The following is a 16,663-nucleotide window of genomic DNA, read 5'->3' on the forward strand; positions in this document are numbered from 1 at the left end:
CGAACTCTGAAGGAAGAGAGAAACTTTTGTTTATAAATTTTAGAGATTTCTGTCTCTGCACTTAACACAAAGTCAAATGTAGATATAATCCACTTTAAGCACTTTTGGCAATCAAATATGCCTGTTTTTTGATAAGGGAAAAAAATAAACTTTTCATCAGTACAAATCCTCTGCTCTGTGTATGACCTCTGTCGGTCAAGCTGTGATCTTGTGGACTTATGGAATACTGATGCTGTAAAGGAAGTAAGAGGCAGATATGTAATTGGACACATCTTCCTATTCCATTTTAGTTATGTCTGATTCTGAGTTGACTTATATAGAATTTCACATAAAGGGCCCTGTTTATATATTCTTTATTCCTCTCTCCTAAAAGTGTACAATTTTATATACTTATTTGACTGAAATGGTCTAAGGGTATTCAAAATCAATCAAACAAAGATTATTTAATTTGTGCTTCAGTGTGTTCTATAATGGATTCCTTTACAGAGATATTTGATAAAATAACAACTGTCTGTGTGTGTATAAATTTTTTTTTAACTCACTGTGCTCGCATGTGTGTACTAGACTGTAAGTGCCTTGAAGAGCAGGGCTGTGTGGTTTTTTTCATTTTGTTAACCCTGTAACACCTAGTGGAAGGCTTTCAAGAAAGAAACACCAGCTTATAATTGTATAGACCTTATCTTCCTGAAGACATCTGTCCGTAGTGCTTTAAACCATCTAGTGAGGTGGATTGGGCAAGTCTTAGAATCCTTTGTTTCACAGATGATTAAGTCTCAGAGAGAGAGCAAGTGATCTTTGATTCCCTCCATGTCTAACTGCATCCATTTTTTTGTGTCCCCCATCTGGACATTTTGAGTGGAAGGAGCCTTACCATGAAAGGCAGTGGGAAAAGTGTTGCTGACAAATTTTATATTTGAGTTCAGGTGTCAGGCAGTTGATAGAAGCTTTCCTACAAAGACACAGGACTTCTTCCTCACCTCTGTCACGTCACTTCCAGGACTAGAGGGAGTATCCAACTACATTTAAGATAGCCATGAGCAAAACCTCAGTGTGATTGGCAATGGAAATGCACTGGATGCATGGATGGCAGTGGAAATGCATCTCTGCCTAAAAGTGGTCTCCAGTGTGTAGCCATTTTTCCTTAAGCTTCAGGTTCAGCCCTTGAGTTGCTGGACCATCTTTACCTTTTACCTGGTCTCATTCACTATAGACTGAGTTATCTCTCAGATAGACAGGAATTTGTACTGAGAATGAGTCAGTCACAATAAGCATGGCTTATTGGGCACATGCCACCTTGTATCTTTGGGTTACAAACATTTATCTAACAAATGTTCTTATCTCTCAGAGTCTCAGTGAGGAGGCTTAACATTTAGCTAAGTCCTGCACATAATTCTGGGATGGACAATGTAGCAATTTGGCTTGAACTTTGGCATTGTGCTACATGCCAATATGTTTCTATCCAATTCCACAAATAATATATTGAGTACCTACTACATGCCAGGTGACTGTGTTGATGCTGGGAATAGTGTGGAAAATGACATATACACAGTTCTTGCCTTAATGAAACATATAACCTAGTAAGGGCAGATGAGAAGAAAGGAATGGCAGTTGGATTAGTGTGATGAAAGAAGAGTCCCATAAGATGAGAACAACTTTGTCAGAGGGCTAAGTAGGTTGGAACTTTCTGGTTATCTCAGATCTCAGATTGCCTTAACTTCTTCATGTCCTAACAGGTATAGACTCTGTTCTTAGTAGAGGTGAAATATTTTGAAAGTTCTATGACCTATTGAGACTGTAGTTTCATCATCTGTGAACACATAGGAATTAAACTGGATGGTTTTAAAAGTCTTTTTGGTGAAACATTGAAGTCTTTCTTCTAAGACTGAGAATAAGACAAAGGTGCCCACTTTTACCACTTCTATTCAACATAGTTCTAGAAGTCCTAACCAGAGCAGTTAGGCAAGAAAATAAATAAGTTAACTAAACTGGAAAGAAAAAAGTAAAACTTTCTGTACTGAAAACTCTTAGAACTAATAAATGTATTCAGTAAAGTTCCAGGATAAAAAATTAACATACATAAATCAGTTGTGTTTTTATATATTAACAACAACAAAATATCTGAAGAAGAAATAAAGAAAAAAATCCCATTTATAATAGCATCAAAAACAATAGGAATAAATGTATTCAAGGAGGTGAAAAATCTGTACACAGAAAACTGTAAGATTTGGATGAAAAAATTGAAAAAGTCACAAATAAATGGAAAGATATCTCTTATTCATAGATTGGAAGAAATAATATTGTCAAAATGCCCATAGTATCCAAAGCCATCTATAGATTCAATGCAGATATCAAAATTCCAATAGTACTTTTCACAGAAATAGAAAAATCCTAAAATTCATATGGAGCCACAAAAGACTGAATAGCCAAAGCAATTCTGAGAAAGAACAAAGCGGGAGGCATCACATTTACTTATTTCAAATTATATTACAAAGCTATAGAAATCAAAACAATATGGTTCTAATATAAAAATGAGCACATAGACTAATGGAACAGAATCCAGAGCCCAGAAATAAACCTTTGCATATATGGTCAACTAATATTTGACAAAGGAACCAAGAATATTCAACAGGGAAAGGCTAATCTCTTCAATAAATTGTGCTGGGAAAACTGGATAATCATGTGCAAAAGAATAAAATTAGAACCCTATCTCACACCACCCACAAAAATTAACTCAGAATAACTCAAAATGGATTAAATATTTAAACATAAGACCAAAAGCCATAACACTTAAAAGAAAACATAGGGATAAGTCTTCTTGACACTGGCCTTGGCAATAAATTTTTGGAAAAGACATTAAAAATACAAATAACAAAGGCAAAATTAAACATGTGGGGCTACATCAAACTAAAAAGCTTCTGCACAGTAAAATAAACAATCAACAAAATGAAAATTGAATGACAGAAAATATTTGCAAACCATATATCTGATAAGGAGTTAATATCAAAAATATTTAAGAAACTCTTGCAACTCAACAGCAAAAAAACCCAAACAATATAATTAAGAAATGGTCAGAATACCTAAATATATATTTTCCTATAGAAAACATAAAAATGGCCAACAGGTACATGAAAAGGTGTTCAACATCACTAATAATCAAGAAAATGCAAATCGAAAACCATGATGAGATATCACCTCACACTTGTTAGGATGGCTATTAACAAAAGGACAAGCGATAGCAAATGTTGGTGAGGATGTGAAGAAAAGGGAACACTTTTGCACTGTTGATGGAGATGTGAATTGGTGCAACCACTATGGAAAAGAGTATGGAGGCTCTTCAAAAAATAAAAAATAGAACTCCTCTATGATTTAGCAATTCCACTTCTGGGTATTTATCCAAAGGAAATGAAATCAGGATCTTGAGGAGGTGTCTGCACTCCCATGTTCCTTGCAGCATGATCCACAATAGCCAAGATACGGAAGCAACGAGGTGTCCATCAATGGATGAACAGATAAAGAAGATGTGAGATATATTATACATATAATATTCCCCAATAGAATATTATTCAGCTATGAGAAATAAGGAAATCCTGCCATTTGCAACACTATGGATAAACCTTGAGAACTATGCTAAGTGAAATAAGTCAGACAGAGAAAGACAAATACTGTAAGGATCCCACTTATATGTGGAACCTAAAAAAGTCAAACTCATAGAAACAAAGAGTAGAATGCTGGTGCCAGGGGCTGAGGGCTTGGAGAAATGGGGAGATGTTAGTCAAAGGATACAAACTTCCAGTTATAAGATGAATAATTTCCAAGGATCTAATGTATGGCATGGTTATTATAGCTAACAATACTGCATTATATACTTGAAAATTGCTAGGAGAGTAGATCTTAAATGATCTTACCATGCACACGTATGTTTTGCTGTATACATGTGTATCAAATCATCACCAGTACACTTTAAACTTGCACAGTGTTATAGCTCAATCATATCTCAATAAAATTAGAAAAAGCGAAAAACTTTTTAACCTGAATTTTTTTTTTTTGTATTATTGCAATAGCTAACATTGATCAAAGGTTGAATATGTTACCAAGCACTGGACAGGAGGCTCTTACAGGCCTCGTTTCATTTAATAGTAAGTAATTTTTGTGGATCTGCTGTGTAAATTTGTCTATAACTAACACCAAGAATAGTGTGTTGGGACTTCCCTGGTGGCGCAGTGGTTAAGAATCTGCCTGCTAATGCAGAGGACACGAGTTTGATCCCTGGTCCAGGAAGATCCCACGTGCCACCGAGCAACTAAGCCTGCAAGCCACAACTGAAGCCTGCATGCTTTAGGGTCCATGTGCCACAACTACTGAGCCCGTGTGCTGCAATTACTGAAGCCCACGTGCCTAGAGCCCGTGCTCCACAGCAAGAGAAGCCACGGCAATGAGAAACCCATGCACCCAACAAAGAGTAGCCGCCACTCACTGCAACTGGAGAAAGCCCACGCACAGCAATGAAGACCCAACGTGGCCAAAAAAAAAATAGTGTGGTGGGTGTTAGATAACCATCAGGAGAGCAGATAGATGGTCCTGCCCAGATATCTTCCTGGATTTAGATTTTTTTTTTTTTTTTTTTTTTGGTATGCGGGCCTCTGACTGTTGTGGCCTCTCCCATTGCGGAGCACAGGCTCCGGACGCGCAGGCTCAGCGGCCATGGCTCACAGGCCCAGCTGCTCCGCGGCATGTGGGATCTTCCCGGACCGGGGCACGAACCCGTGTCCCCTGCATTGGCAGGCAGACACTGCGCCACCAGGGAAGCCCTGGATTTAGATATTTGATATCCTTTTGGGAGGAATTTGCATCACCTATACCTATAAACATCCATGTTCAATTTATATAATATTTGTATGTAAACTTTTGTTCATGTAAAAGCCAATCCATTTGATTCCTCATATAATTAAAAAAAAACTATCAAGACAAAAAAGCAGTTTTCAAAGCAAAACAGGTTCCTTTCATCTGTTATAGCTGCTTATTTAAAAGGGGAATTACATTTAAAATGCTTCATAGCTACTCATCTCCATCAAGTATCTTCTTCTGCACAGTTAAGTCGTTTTGGAATTACTTTGTGCTGCTTTCAAATGTTCTTGGGTTTATTTGATGCCTGACTTATTAGGCATTCTTGGTTTTCAGCTACCTGCCAGGGATTAGTGCACATTCCTTTCTATAATGTGAGAGCTGGAAAATGAGCAATGCACTTGCAATAGACTAAAAAGCACATGCTAGGAGAAAGAGGTGGGATGTTTAATGTCCCACTAACCTGGCAAGTTAGTTAAGTAACCATGATGATGATGCTATGACGATAATAATGATGATGAAGATGGTGGCAGTGCTGGTGGTGTTAGTGACAAATGTGTATTGGGGGGTCTCAGAAAGTTAGAAAAGTGGTTTGCATAACTATTCATTTAATCCTCACCACAACCAAGTGAACTCGGTGTTCACATATCCATTTATAGAGAATGAAACCGAGCATCAGTCTCCATGTCCCCCTGTTCTCGATCACACCGTCAGGAACTGGACAAGCTGAGATTTGAACCCAAGTCAATCTAATTCCAGATCTTGGGCTTTTAGCTTCTACATGGCACTAATTTAATACCTTTGTGCCAAGATTCCTTTCTAAGGGACAAGGTAAGTTAGCTCTACTATTTTTAGTTCTCTTATGATTTAAATGGAGCTATCATCATTTGAACATTATCAATAAATAAATTGTAAATTCTCCTAAAGTGTCATAGAGTTGGACAAAGTAATGTTATATAAGTGTCACAAATGCTTAGCAGGTTAAGAGTCAGTCTGTGTGGGGTTGGCCTGGCCAGGACCTGGTCCCACACTGCCAGCTGTGTGATCTGGTGTGATCTTACCCTCATTCAGCCTCAGTTTCCTCTCACCTCAATGGAATGCTGGAACCATTGGAGATCATAAATTACAAATCTGTACAGTGCCTGGCAAGGAAAGTGCAACTTTACCACTACTCAAAAATGGTAGTAAGGTTCTATCATGGTAATGACCATTTCACTTTCCTGCTTACAAACCACTGGTTCCAATCAAACTTTTGGGATAAAATTCTAACTCCTTAACTCAGCCTAACATAGCCCTGCTTGATCTGATCCCCGCCCACGTTGTCAGTCCTGTTTTTTAGCCACTCTCCCTCTCACTGGGTTTTTGAGTGCTTGGATGATTTAAACATTACCTTTCCACCCCAGGACCTTTGAACATGCTGTACCCTGTGGCTTTCTATGAACTCACAACTGGATCTTGTCTTTGAGGTCTCAGCTTAAATGTCACTTCCCCAGGAAGTCTTCCCGGAACTCCAGAAAACGTCAGTCCCCCTCTTATATATTCCCAGAGTCCTTTATTATTTGGGATACTCCTCACAGTGGTAACTAAGTACTTAACTCATCATTACTTGTTTAATGTCTGTCTCTTCACTAGGATGTAACCTCCAGGGGCCATGTCCATGCTCTAGCTCTAGTTCCTGGCACAGGGCTCCATTCATAGCTGGTGTCTGATGAGTGTTTATGAAATGAATGAATAAAAGAATCAATGAGTTGATGAACAAAGGATTGGTTTATTTAAAAGATTCCTCTTGTCATTTCCCAACCTGTTTTGCTTAAAAGAAGACCATGGGCTGTGAGCCATGGAGACTTTTACCAGTCACAGATTTTTACCCAAAGTTGTGTCCTTTCACCCCTGACGAGAACAAGACTTCCTGAGGGACCATTTGTTACCTGTGGCACGGGAGGCAGCCTTGGGTACCAAATGAGCTGCATCCACTCTGACCAGAGTGATACACCGGATGATAAAAAGATACCACCTCCCTGAAACAGATGCTTCATTTTCTGATGGAAGTGGAGAAGCCGAAGCCTGCAGGTGCGGGCTGGGCTGACGCAGGCTCTGTGGAGGATCATTAGAGCCTCCTTAGGACTTACTCTGTGTTTAATCAGCCACAGGCAGAAGAAATGGCTTCATTTCAGCTCGATGAGAGCCAGATCACAAAAGGAAGATAGATGGCCAATACGGTTCATCACTTCAAGCATATTGTCTTAATTTGAAGGAAGAGCCTGGTACCCGTGCTAATCAAGGAGGAAAGTACAATATAGCTAGCATGGAGGGTCAGCCAGTTTAGCTCTCACTGCGCCCCTTAAAGAAAAGCTCTCATTTGTTTCCTTAACTAATATTTTAAGGAAAGTGAGAACCATAAAACACATGACTCAATCCCTTAAGAAGTTCCCCGGCTTGGAATTCAAGATGTTTAAAGAAGGACTTTTTATACCCGAAATGTCTAAACCTCTCCCTGTGAAGAAGTATTGCAACCAATGAAGGAAGTGCCTAAGGAAGGACAATCCATTTTCTGGCTGCTTTACATACCTGGTCGCATTTGGGGAATACCTACAAACAGAGACGATGTCCTATCTATTGTGTGGTTACCTGCTGGTCGCTTGGAGGCTCTTGTTGTTGGGGGCTCGGTCCTCTGCTCACTCTGGGGAGGCATGCGAAATGAGATTCAGCTCCGCTCAACTGCAGTCTGCTTCTCGATTGCCTAAAAATGCCAGAAAAGGGATTTGAAGCTTGTGGGGGAGCCACAACACAGATCTGAACTCAGCATCCTTGTCAAACCCCTCTTATGTGAAGTCAGAGCAGATAATGAGTAGTTTGGGTACTTACAAACAAGTGGATGTTTTAGAATCATTTGGTGTGTGTCACATCCGTGTTTTCCTGAGATCCCCGGAGCCTCAGCACAAAACGCTTTTATAGCCCTCCCCACCCCAATGACTATTTTCCAGATGTTCTGAAACAACATCAAGTGACCCAGTTTACCCCTGAGAGGTTTATAAAGGTGCATTTATGGAGAGACCGGCTGAGGGGAGCTGAGATATTCGCTCAGCAGCTTAGTCCTAGATAATCTCCCACGAACGTGGTATTGAATCGTACTTTGCCTAAGGCACACCGAGGATGGTTTTTAGAAAACGATATGCTAAACACTCCTAAAGTGAAGAAGAAACTTAAGAAGCTTAACAGTGGATGTAGAAATATTATCATCAGCTATCAGGGTAATAGTATCCAGTCATTCCCCACCTACAGGCACAGATTTGGGCTTAAGCAGATGAAGACAACATGGGAGAAGCGTGTGGTCTTAGCGTGTTTAAATAGCAGCCAGTCAAGGGGAAGGACTTTGTTAACATAAAACCTGAACATGTGTCTTTTGCTTTTTGTGCTGAATATAATGAATTACAGAATCACAATTGCAGAAATGAAAATAGCATACCAAGGTGAGGAGGGAAAAATTAGGAGTTTGGGATTAACAGATACTCACTACTATATATAAAATAGATAAATGACAAGGACCTACTCTAGAGCACAGGAAACTACATTCAATATCTTGTAATAACCTACAATGGAAAAAATAATATTATTTATATATGTGTGTGTATATATATATATATATATATATATATATGTGAATCACTTTGCTGGACACCTGAAACTAACACAACGTTGTAAATCAACTATACTTCAATAAAAAAAATAGCATACCAAGAGGCATGCTGAGGCTTTGTACTGACCTTTATGGGGAAGCAATAACATTGAAACAAGAGAAGGCATCATTGGCAGATAGGAAATTGTTTCATTCTCTGCACATGGGCAGCATATGCCGGAGCAGTCCCCGGGATCAGAACCCAGCTCTTTGCCCACATGATGGAGGTGAGTCATTTTCTCAAGGAGAAACAGTATATTGCCTTATACTCAGTCTTATTAAAAAAGCCACCAATTCCCTCCTAACATGGACCTCAGACAATATGTCAAAATCTGGCATGAAGGTGGGATATTTCTTCCACAGTACATCTGCTACATGTAGACGACATTCAGTGGAATTGATCTCCCCGACCACCCAAAGTAAGCAACATGCCAAAGCCTTGATATGAAAAGTACTTAATGTTCTATAGTGTGTCAATCTCCCAGTGGCTGCTAGTGCAAAATGAACAACCTTCCTGGCACGACATCCATGATCACTGGCACTGAACTCAGGGCATTCATCCTGTGGAGGTCCTTTACACATGAAAGGGAAAGGAAGCACGTGTGAGAGGCTCCTAGTCTCTGAAGATCTCAGAATGCCTGCTGGTGGCCCTGATGTTTAGCAACCATTTACACCGGAGGCTGTTAGGCTACAACACATCACAAACTCAGGGATGACAGTCCTTCCCCAGAATTCAGAAGACTGGGAGTCTTGGCCAACGTTGACATGTTTGTCTGACTCCAACTCTGGTAAAGAAGTAGAACTCCACCTTTCGTGAAGACATGGATGCCCACTTGAGATGAGATGGCTACTTGTTGCTTTGCAGACATGTGGTCTGGAACATTAAAGACTGATCCTTTTGAGACAACTGTCACTGCTGGTGCTGTTTTGATTCCTGCAAATGACCTACCCATAGTTAGAAGCATGACTTACATTACCTTTATCTTAACAGCCTGAACAGTCAATGTTGTTATTGATCATCAAGTTAGCCACTTCCTCTCATTTAAAATCCACTGACAGTTTTGGGTGGTTTGAGTTTAGTGGGTTGGGCAAGGGGAAATAGACGATTTCCTCTGCCTCTTGTAGAGTTAATCTCTCATCCACATACTGCTTAAGCATCTCTTGCGACAGAGGTCTTTATTCCTAGTTTAGCAGCATAATTGTAAGGAACAAGTTTCCTCTTTACAATGCTGCAACTCAAAGTCCAAATGATAGATGATTTCCCAGTCCTGAAGAAGACACTTAAGCACTTATATTTCCTTCAACAATTTATTCCTGTTTGAACAAGACAGTCTACTTCTCATGTAGGCATGCAGCAAGCAGGTTATGTGTGTGCAAACAAAAATGTCTGGCATTCAAGTGTTGGGTGAGAATAAGGACTTAGAAAGAATGTTGCTAACTAGAAATAGAGTTTTTTGAGTGTCCACCATTCAATATTTGGGGACCTCTCTCCTGTCTGCATGAATTTTCTCTGTTCTTAAACATCCTGTTTAGGTCTGCTGAGAGAACAAAATTTCTTACCATGGATCTTTGGATATTTTCTTGGTTCTCTCTGGTGGCCTCAATAAAGGAAACTTCTTCATCTTCACATTCTTTATTATGTATCAACCCTCCCCCTCCCCCCCCACCCTGTCTACCCACCAAACAGCTACTTGGGCTGCTCAGATAGTCAGGCTGGCCCAGAATTTAAATCTAGAAAGTACCCACAGCTTCATCCAGCTGGATAAGTCTTTCTTTCCCCTTAAGTAGAAATATTTGTTTCAAGTAACATGTTTTGTTAGGTGTGCTAATATCACTTCCGTTGCAATTATCGCCACAAGGAAACATTTGTAGATATCTTTGAAAAGGAGTCCTCCTTTTTTACCCCAACAAAAATACAGCTAAATTAGTATATGTCTTTCTAAAGCCCTTTTCCCTTTATAAAAGTCATCCCTTTCCTTCCTTCCTGATCTGCTGGAAGAGGTACATATGCCCACGTTCTCTACCCAAGGGTGAAGCATTATATATTTTGCCATATGTACTTGGCCCACAGAGACTCAAAGGAGCTATAACAGCTCTGAGCATAGTAGTGATTTTGGTAATCTTGTGAAAGATTTTCCAACTGGCAGGTCTTTGGGGAACTGAGACAGGCTTCTTCCATGGGTGCCTCTCAAGGAATCAATTAGGATCAGAAATGATTGCTGCTTCTCTCCTGTATTCACAGTATGTAATGAGAGTCCAAGTGTCCAGGATTCTTACCCACCTGAAACCTCCCTTGAAGGCTGAGCCATCCTATTTCTAAAGAGGAATCACTGCCACTCAGAAAAACTTCCATCAACTTCCTTCTGTGCTGTGTGAACCTAAGACTCATCTGAGTAAAGTGTTCTGAGAAAATTCATGCCCCATCTCAGAGAAGCAGCTGTGTTGCCACAGTCACTAACTTTTGAAAGATGTTAAAGGAAGGTATTTGTTTCAAGCCAGTCGTTTCAGCTACAGCTTCCCCTTCAGGTTTTCATATCATGCTGTCTCCTTCTGGTCCCATAAGTGTTACTCTTGTTTCTCTGATAGGGAAACCACTCCTATTAATAGGGCTGGTAGACATGCAGACAATATGTCAATAATTATTTCTGGTGGTGCCCAAACAGCAGAGGAAATGCCTTTGTAGAATGGCTTATTTTAACAGAAGACAGATATGCCTCACCTGGGTTTTATGACAAATGTCAAATATATAGAAGTGTGTTGTGAAGCAGACCACCTTATTGGCAAAGGCATGGAAGACCACCAAGAAGATGGATGGGAAGCTTTCCTCAAAGGGCTTTCCTGTCTCTTTGTGCAGGTACGGTAGTGAACCCGATGGAGGGCCAATGGGCAGGGGAGAGTGGAGACTTCAGTGAGCTGTCTGAATTTCAGCCTTGTCCACCAGGCTTGGCAATGAAAGTCCCCAAACCATGGAAGGTTGATAGGAGAGTGCAGGGAGGGATGGAGGAGTAGGGTGAGGGACTAGGGAGATGGGAGAGGGGACACCCTGAGAGCAAGCACCTTTTACATGTGGCATCTTAGGAACTTCCTGGACCTGCTCAAGAAATGTTTGTTCTCCAGGCTTCCTTACTGAGTTCAGTTCAATAAATACTTCTTGAGGGTCCACCGTGTGCCAAGCATAGTGCTGGGCATTGGAGATCAGTGCTGATGCCACTGGGTTTCAGCTCCAACCCCACCCCAATCACAGATCTCTCCGCGCTACTTCTTCTGGGTCCCTCTACCTTGGGAGGACATGGAGTCTTGGGGTCACTTATTAGCTGCTGAGTGGCCTGGGGTAAGTTAACTGACTTCTCTGAGCCTTATTTTCCTCAATCGCAAAAAGGACACTTGGACTCCTGCCTCATGGAGTTGAGAAGATTGAACATAACCGCGTGATTGTGCTTTGCTAAAAAGACCAGATAGAGAAACTGTAAAAGGGGAAGTGATGACTGCCTCGCTGTTTACCTTTTATCTCATCAAGACTGCTTTTCAGGTAATTTATATCACCCTTCACTGAAATTATCTGCCACTAGATTACAAGCTCCTGGCTGCCCTAGACCTGAGCTCATTTAGTCAAATACAGTTATCAAAAAACTGTACCCTTTGGGACAAATAAACTATAAAAAGGCCATCTTTCCTTAAAGTCGGTGTAGCCAGCACCTGGGTGTTCTGCTTGGTTAGAGAACAAGCTGGGTATCAGCTGCCCCTTCAGCTGGGCACCCTTGTACTGTGCACAACCCACACAACCGTTCATGGTGACCCTGCTAGCACTTCACATGGTGCTTGGCCCAACATACATACTCAGTAAATGTTTGCAAACTAAATTTATTACAGGCACTGTTGTGCCTAGAATGATGGCATAACATTTTCAATAAGATTACTTTAGTCATTGGATAGACTTAATGGATAAGTTACAGATAAAATGTTAAAAGTCATCACAACAGGATTATTTTCTCCTCTTAAAATGTTTCTTCCTCTAAGTCAATCATGGAAAGAATATATATTTCATTCCTTCTGTGTTTGCTGGACATAAACTGCCACATTTTTTTGCTTGTTTGCTTCTTAGGTTTTGTGACCATGAACTATGAGGAATCAACGGTGACATGGATTAGGAGAAAAGCATGGAGCAACTGAGGTGACACAAATTATTAAAGAAGGATAGATATGTCTTTATACATATGGGATTCCCCATGATTAGGGAATGGAGATGAAATAGAGAAGTTGAGAATAGCTTGTAGGAAAAGTTAGCTGTGATACAGAATATTTGTTGGTTTAACTGTTTTCCTTTTGCTTATTCTGTAAAGATAGTTTAGTTGCTAAAAGTAAAATCCTTAAAAGATGGAAGATTTGCACAGTTTTGCATTTATCTATCCCATTTCGTAGTAGTAACATGGGGAGAAGTCTCAAGAATGCAGATCTGCATAGGTTTCATCCTCCAGACCAGCTACCAACGTGGTCAGATGCTTTCTCTATGGAGCAGAAAATGCAAGTCTCTCTAGAAGGAAAAATAAGCAGGATCAAGTTTCATGTAAACGACAAGGGAATGGGGTAAAAACGGAACTAAAAAAGGAATTGCTTGGTATGTGGGGCAGCTAACTTTAGTGAGACCCTAACGATTAGATTTTTGGCTCCTAAGGAGAGAGTGTGATGCTGTAGATGTCTATCTCTTAGGCGATCCTGAGTTATCAAAGGATCCTGATTTTTCGTTTGAACCTAGAAAACGTAGAATCTGTCACTGGCTGAAGGTGGAGCAAATGGCTCTTCAACCACAAGAGGATTCCTCAAATTCATATACTTTTCACTTCTTCATTCTGATCGCCCAGCCCCCACCCTGCCTGGCTTCTTTTATTTCCCTTTGATTGTATTAAATTCATTATAGGCTCTTAAAGGAGAAAGGTTCTCAAGGGCTTAATAGAGATGTTAGATGCTATGAATTAAAAAAGGGGGGTGGGGGAGAGGAATTCACCACTGCTTCTTTGAACTAAACTGTAGTTCATCTCAACTGCTTTTCCCCCTTTTGGAGAAAAATATACCCTTCTCCTCCAGGAAGTTCTAAGTCTCTAAGGCCTATATTAACTTGATCTTTGGGAATAGTGTTTTAATTTTTTCCATAATCATCATGCAAATTGATCATGATAATCTCTGGGAAGGAAAATAAGTGAACCAATGGCCTCATTAACTCCAATGCTAGGGGGACCCACGTTCCTAAGAGCTGGTGCCCTTACCCCGCACTGGCCCAGGCCTTCTTTGTGTGTGACTTGGTGCAGTCCCCAGTGTAATCTGTGGCTTCTTCCCTCCCTGGCCTATTTAAATTGGCTCATTCATTTTACTCCCCTACAAAATAATGAGGGAATAATTTGAAAGGTCCCAACCTTATGAAAGAAATGTTCGTGCTCTGCTAGGTTCCAACCAACATCTCTTAACTGCCCTATGACAGGACCGTACCATTGGTGCATGTGTTTTATCTGGACCTTACCTTAAAGACATTGAGGTCTCAAAATGTTAAACTTTGGACAATAAATGGAGTCAGCGTTAAAATGTGTGGCTCAGGTGCCTAATTCTAAATGCTATTCTGCTGAAGGAGGAGGGCTTTTTAAAAGAGCGTGTTTTAATTTTAATTTAATATGGAAAATGGCAGAGACAAATAGATCTGTCCAAAATATACTGAGTAACAAATTTTTGAGTTGGTTATTAATTTGTGGTTCCTCTATTTTTATAAACTGTAAAATTCAGGAGAAAACAGAACCAAATGTAATATACTTTTATTGATTGCCTGCTAGGTGCCAAGCAAGGTGTTAAATGTTTTCAAATGCTGCCTCATTTATCTTTGTCTTACAGATGAGGAAAAGTGGGTGGTAAGAGGTGAAATAGATTGCCCAGCTGGAAAACAGCACCGTCATTTACAGATCTGCCTCATTGTTAAAAAATATTTGACACAACTCTTTGAAAATTAACTGCCTCAGACAAGGGTAGACCTACACTGTTTCTCAGTGGAGCTTGTCCTACCAGTGAGTAGTGAGAAAGTAACTAGAACTCTTGGAGCCACTGGGTACCATGTGTCTGGATGAGGACAGTTACTCAATGGGTGTCCAGCCCTGTACCCTGTGCACGCTAATGCCTTCCACTGATTAACTATATCCGTGACTGAAAAATTGATAAATGTATATGTATAACTAAATTACTTTGCTGTATACCTGAAACTGACAAAACATTGTGAATCAACTATCCTCCAATATAAAATAAAAATCTTAAAAAAAGAAAGAAACACATCAAAGCTAAGGAAAAAGTATAGCATTGAGCATATAGGAATACAAATAAATAATTAGCATGGAAAATAAATTTTCATAAACAAATAAAAAATATATCTCTTCCTCTTTGGGAAGATTGTCCCCTTTTAGTGAGGTACAGACACAGGAGGTGCTCGTGAATTTGGGGGTGGGGAGGAATAACCAGGTTGCTAGATGGATTAGCTGACTGAATCTAGCCTCTCAAGACAGAGCAGAGCCCAAGGTGCCTCTTCTTTTGGAAAATCCCTTTATCTCAGCTGCAGCCATCCAGGTGACATTTCTTTCAAGATAATTTGACCTCAAGAAATTCTATAATAAATATTCATTGACACCTACTTTCTGTAAGGTACTGAATTAGAATACAATAAAATACACCTTTAATCTACATTTGTTGAGTTTCTGCTACATGCTGGAAATCGTGCTACAAGCTACAGATACAAAGATAAAAGGGCCTGACAGGCTGGTAGGGAAGGTGGTTTATGAACATAGGCAGGCAGTGTTAGAATGATGAGAAACAGCGGGGTGACTTGAGGACTTGAAGAAAGCTTTAGAGAGATAGTAACACTTGAGTTGGGTCTTGAAGTTGTTAGTAAGGGTCCTTCAGATTGAGAAGTTGGGGAAAACACTTGCTATTTTGAAGGAACTTCATGTTTCACTTGACAAAATGAGAGTACGTTATTGCATTGGGAATAGCCATAAACATGGTTGTAATTGGTGTGTCATGGAGCAGGGCTGGTGCTACAATTCATGTATTTGGTAGGATGATATTTTCTCAGACTATGCTTAGAAGAATGCTGGTCCCTTGAGATGTGAATTGGTATTGTCTGGGAAAACAGGGGGTATTAAGGCCAGAGAAAATGTAGGGAACACTAGGTTAGACTGTAACGTCGGGTTTTTTCCTGCAAGACCTCAGAATCTTTAATATGATGCTCTGCATTATCGATTTCTAAGAACTTGCCCTAAACTTCTTTGTCTTTCCCTTTTCACAGTGCTCTCAGGGTTCCATGGGTCCCACAGTGGAAAATACTGCTTTAAGGTAGAGGCAGCTGTCAGCAGTCTTTGAGAAGTGAATGGGGGCTTCCCTGGTGGCGCAGTGGTTGAGAGTCCGCCTGCCGATGCAGGGGACGCGGGTTCGTGCCCTGGTCCGGGAAGATCCCACATGCCGCGGAGCGGCTGGGCCTGTGAGCCATGGCCGCTGAGCTTGCGCATCTGGAGCCTGTGCTCGGCAACGGGAGAGGCCACAACAGTGAGAGGCCCGCGTACCGCAGGAAAAAAAAAAAAAAAAAAAGAAGTGAATGGTTTCTATTTCAGAAAGGAACTTTGGGCACCTGGGAGGAAGAATGCCAATGATGAGAGACTGGATGCAAGGCAACTTATAACCGAATTGTTAAAATCTTCTGGGCAAAAGAAAATGAGTCAGAAATAAAGCACTTAAGGAGTAAAGGCGGGGATAGAATTGAAAGATACTTAGCAGGTAGAATGGATACTCTAAGACGATATGGGGGGGTGAATGAGAAAAAATATTTGAGGGTGACACCCTAGTGTCTAGTTGGGACACTTGAGCAGTGAAGAAATGGTGAGTAGAAGGTGAGAAGATTCATTCAATTTGGGACAGGACATAACTGAGGGTCTATAAGACCTCTCGATAGAGCTGGTCAATTCAGCCAAAAGCTGGGGACAGTAATCCACGGCTCAAGATACACACAAACATAATTTTATCTTTCTATGATGCTTCAGATGACTCTTTATTATCCAGCAGTGTTTTAGGGGTCACTGTAACTAACATTAAGTGTTGCTCGACCATAACTATATAGAAATGCAG

At 40.5% G+C, this 16,663-nt stretch overlaps 1 protein-coding gene across 1 annotated transcript in view; it reads right to left on the minus strand.

The window, feature by feature from the left end:
- The window catches only part of NR2F2 (nuclear receptor subfamily 2 group F member 2), a 115,221-nt gene extending 107,653 nt beyond the window's left edge, over positions 1-7,568 (minus strand). The window contains exon 1 of the mRNA XM_060155946.1: positions 7,471-7,568. Coding sequence (XP_060011929.1) covers positions 7,471-7,534 — 64 coding nt within the window. The 5' untranslated portion in view covers positions 7,535-7,568. The remainder of the gene's footprint in view (positions 1-7,470) is intronic.
- Positions 7,569-16,663: the final 9,095 nt, after the last annotated feature.

The sequence above is a fragment of the Lagenorhynchus albirostris genome, chromosome 1, assembly GCF_949774975.1.
Source record: "Lagenorhynchus albirostris chromosome 1, mLagAlb1.1, whole genome shotgun sequence".
NCBI classification, from domain to species: domain Eukaryota; kingdom Metazoa; phylum Chordata; class Mammalia; order Artiodactyla; family Delphinidae; genus Lagenorhynchus; species Lagenorhynchus albirostris.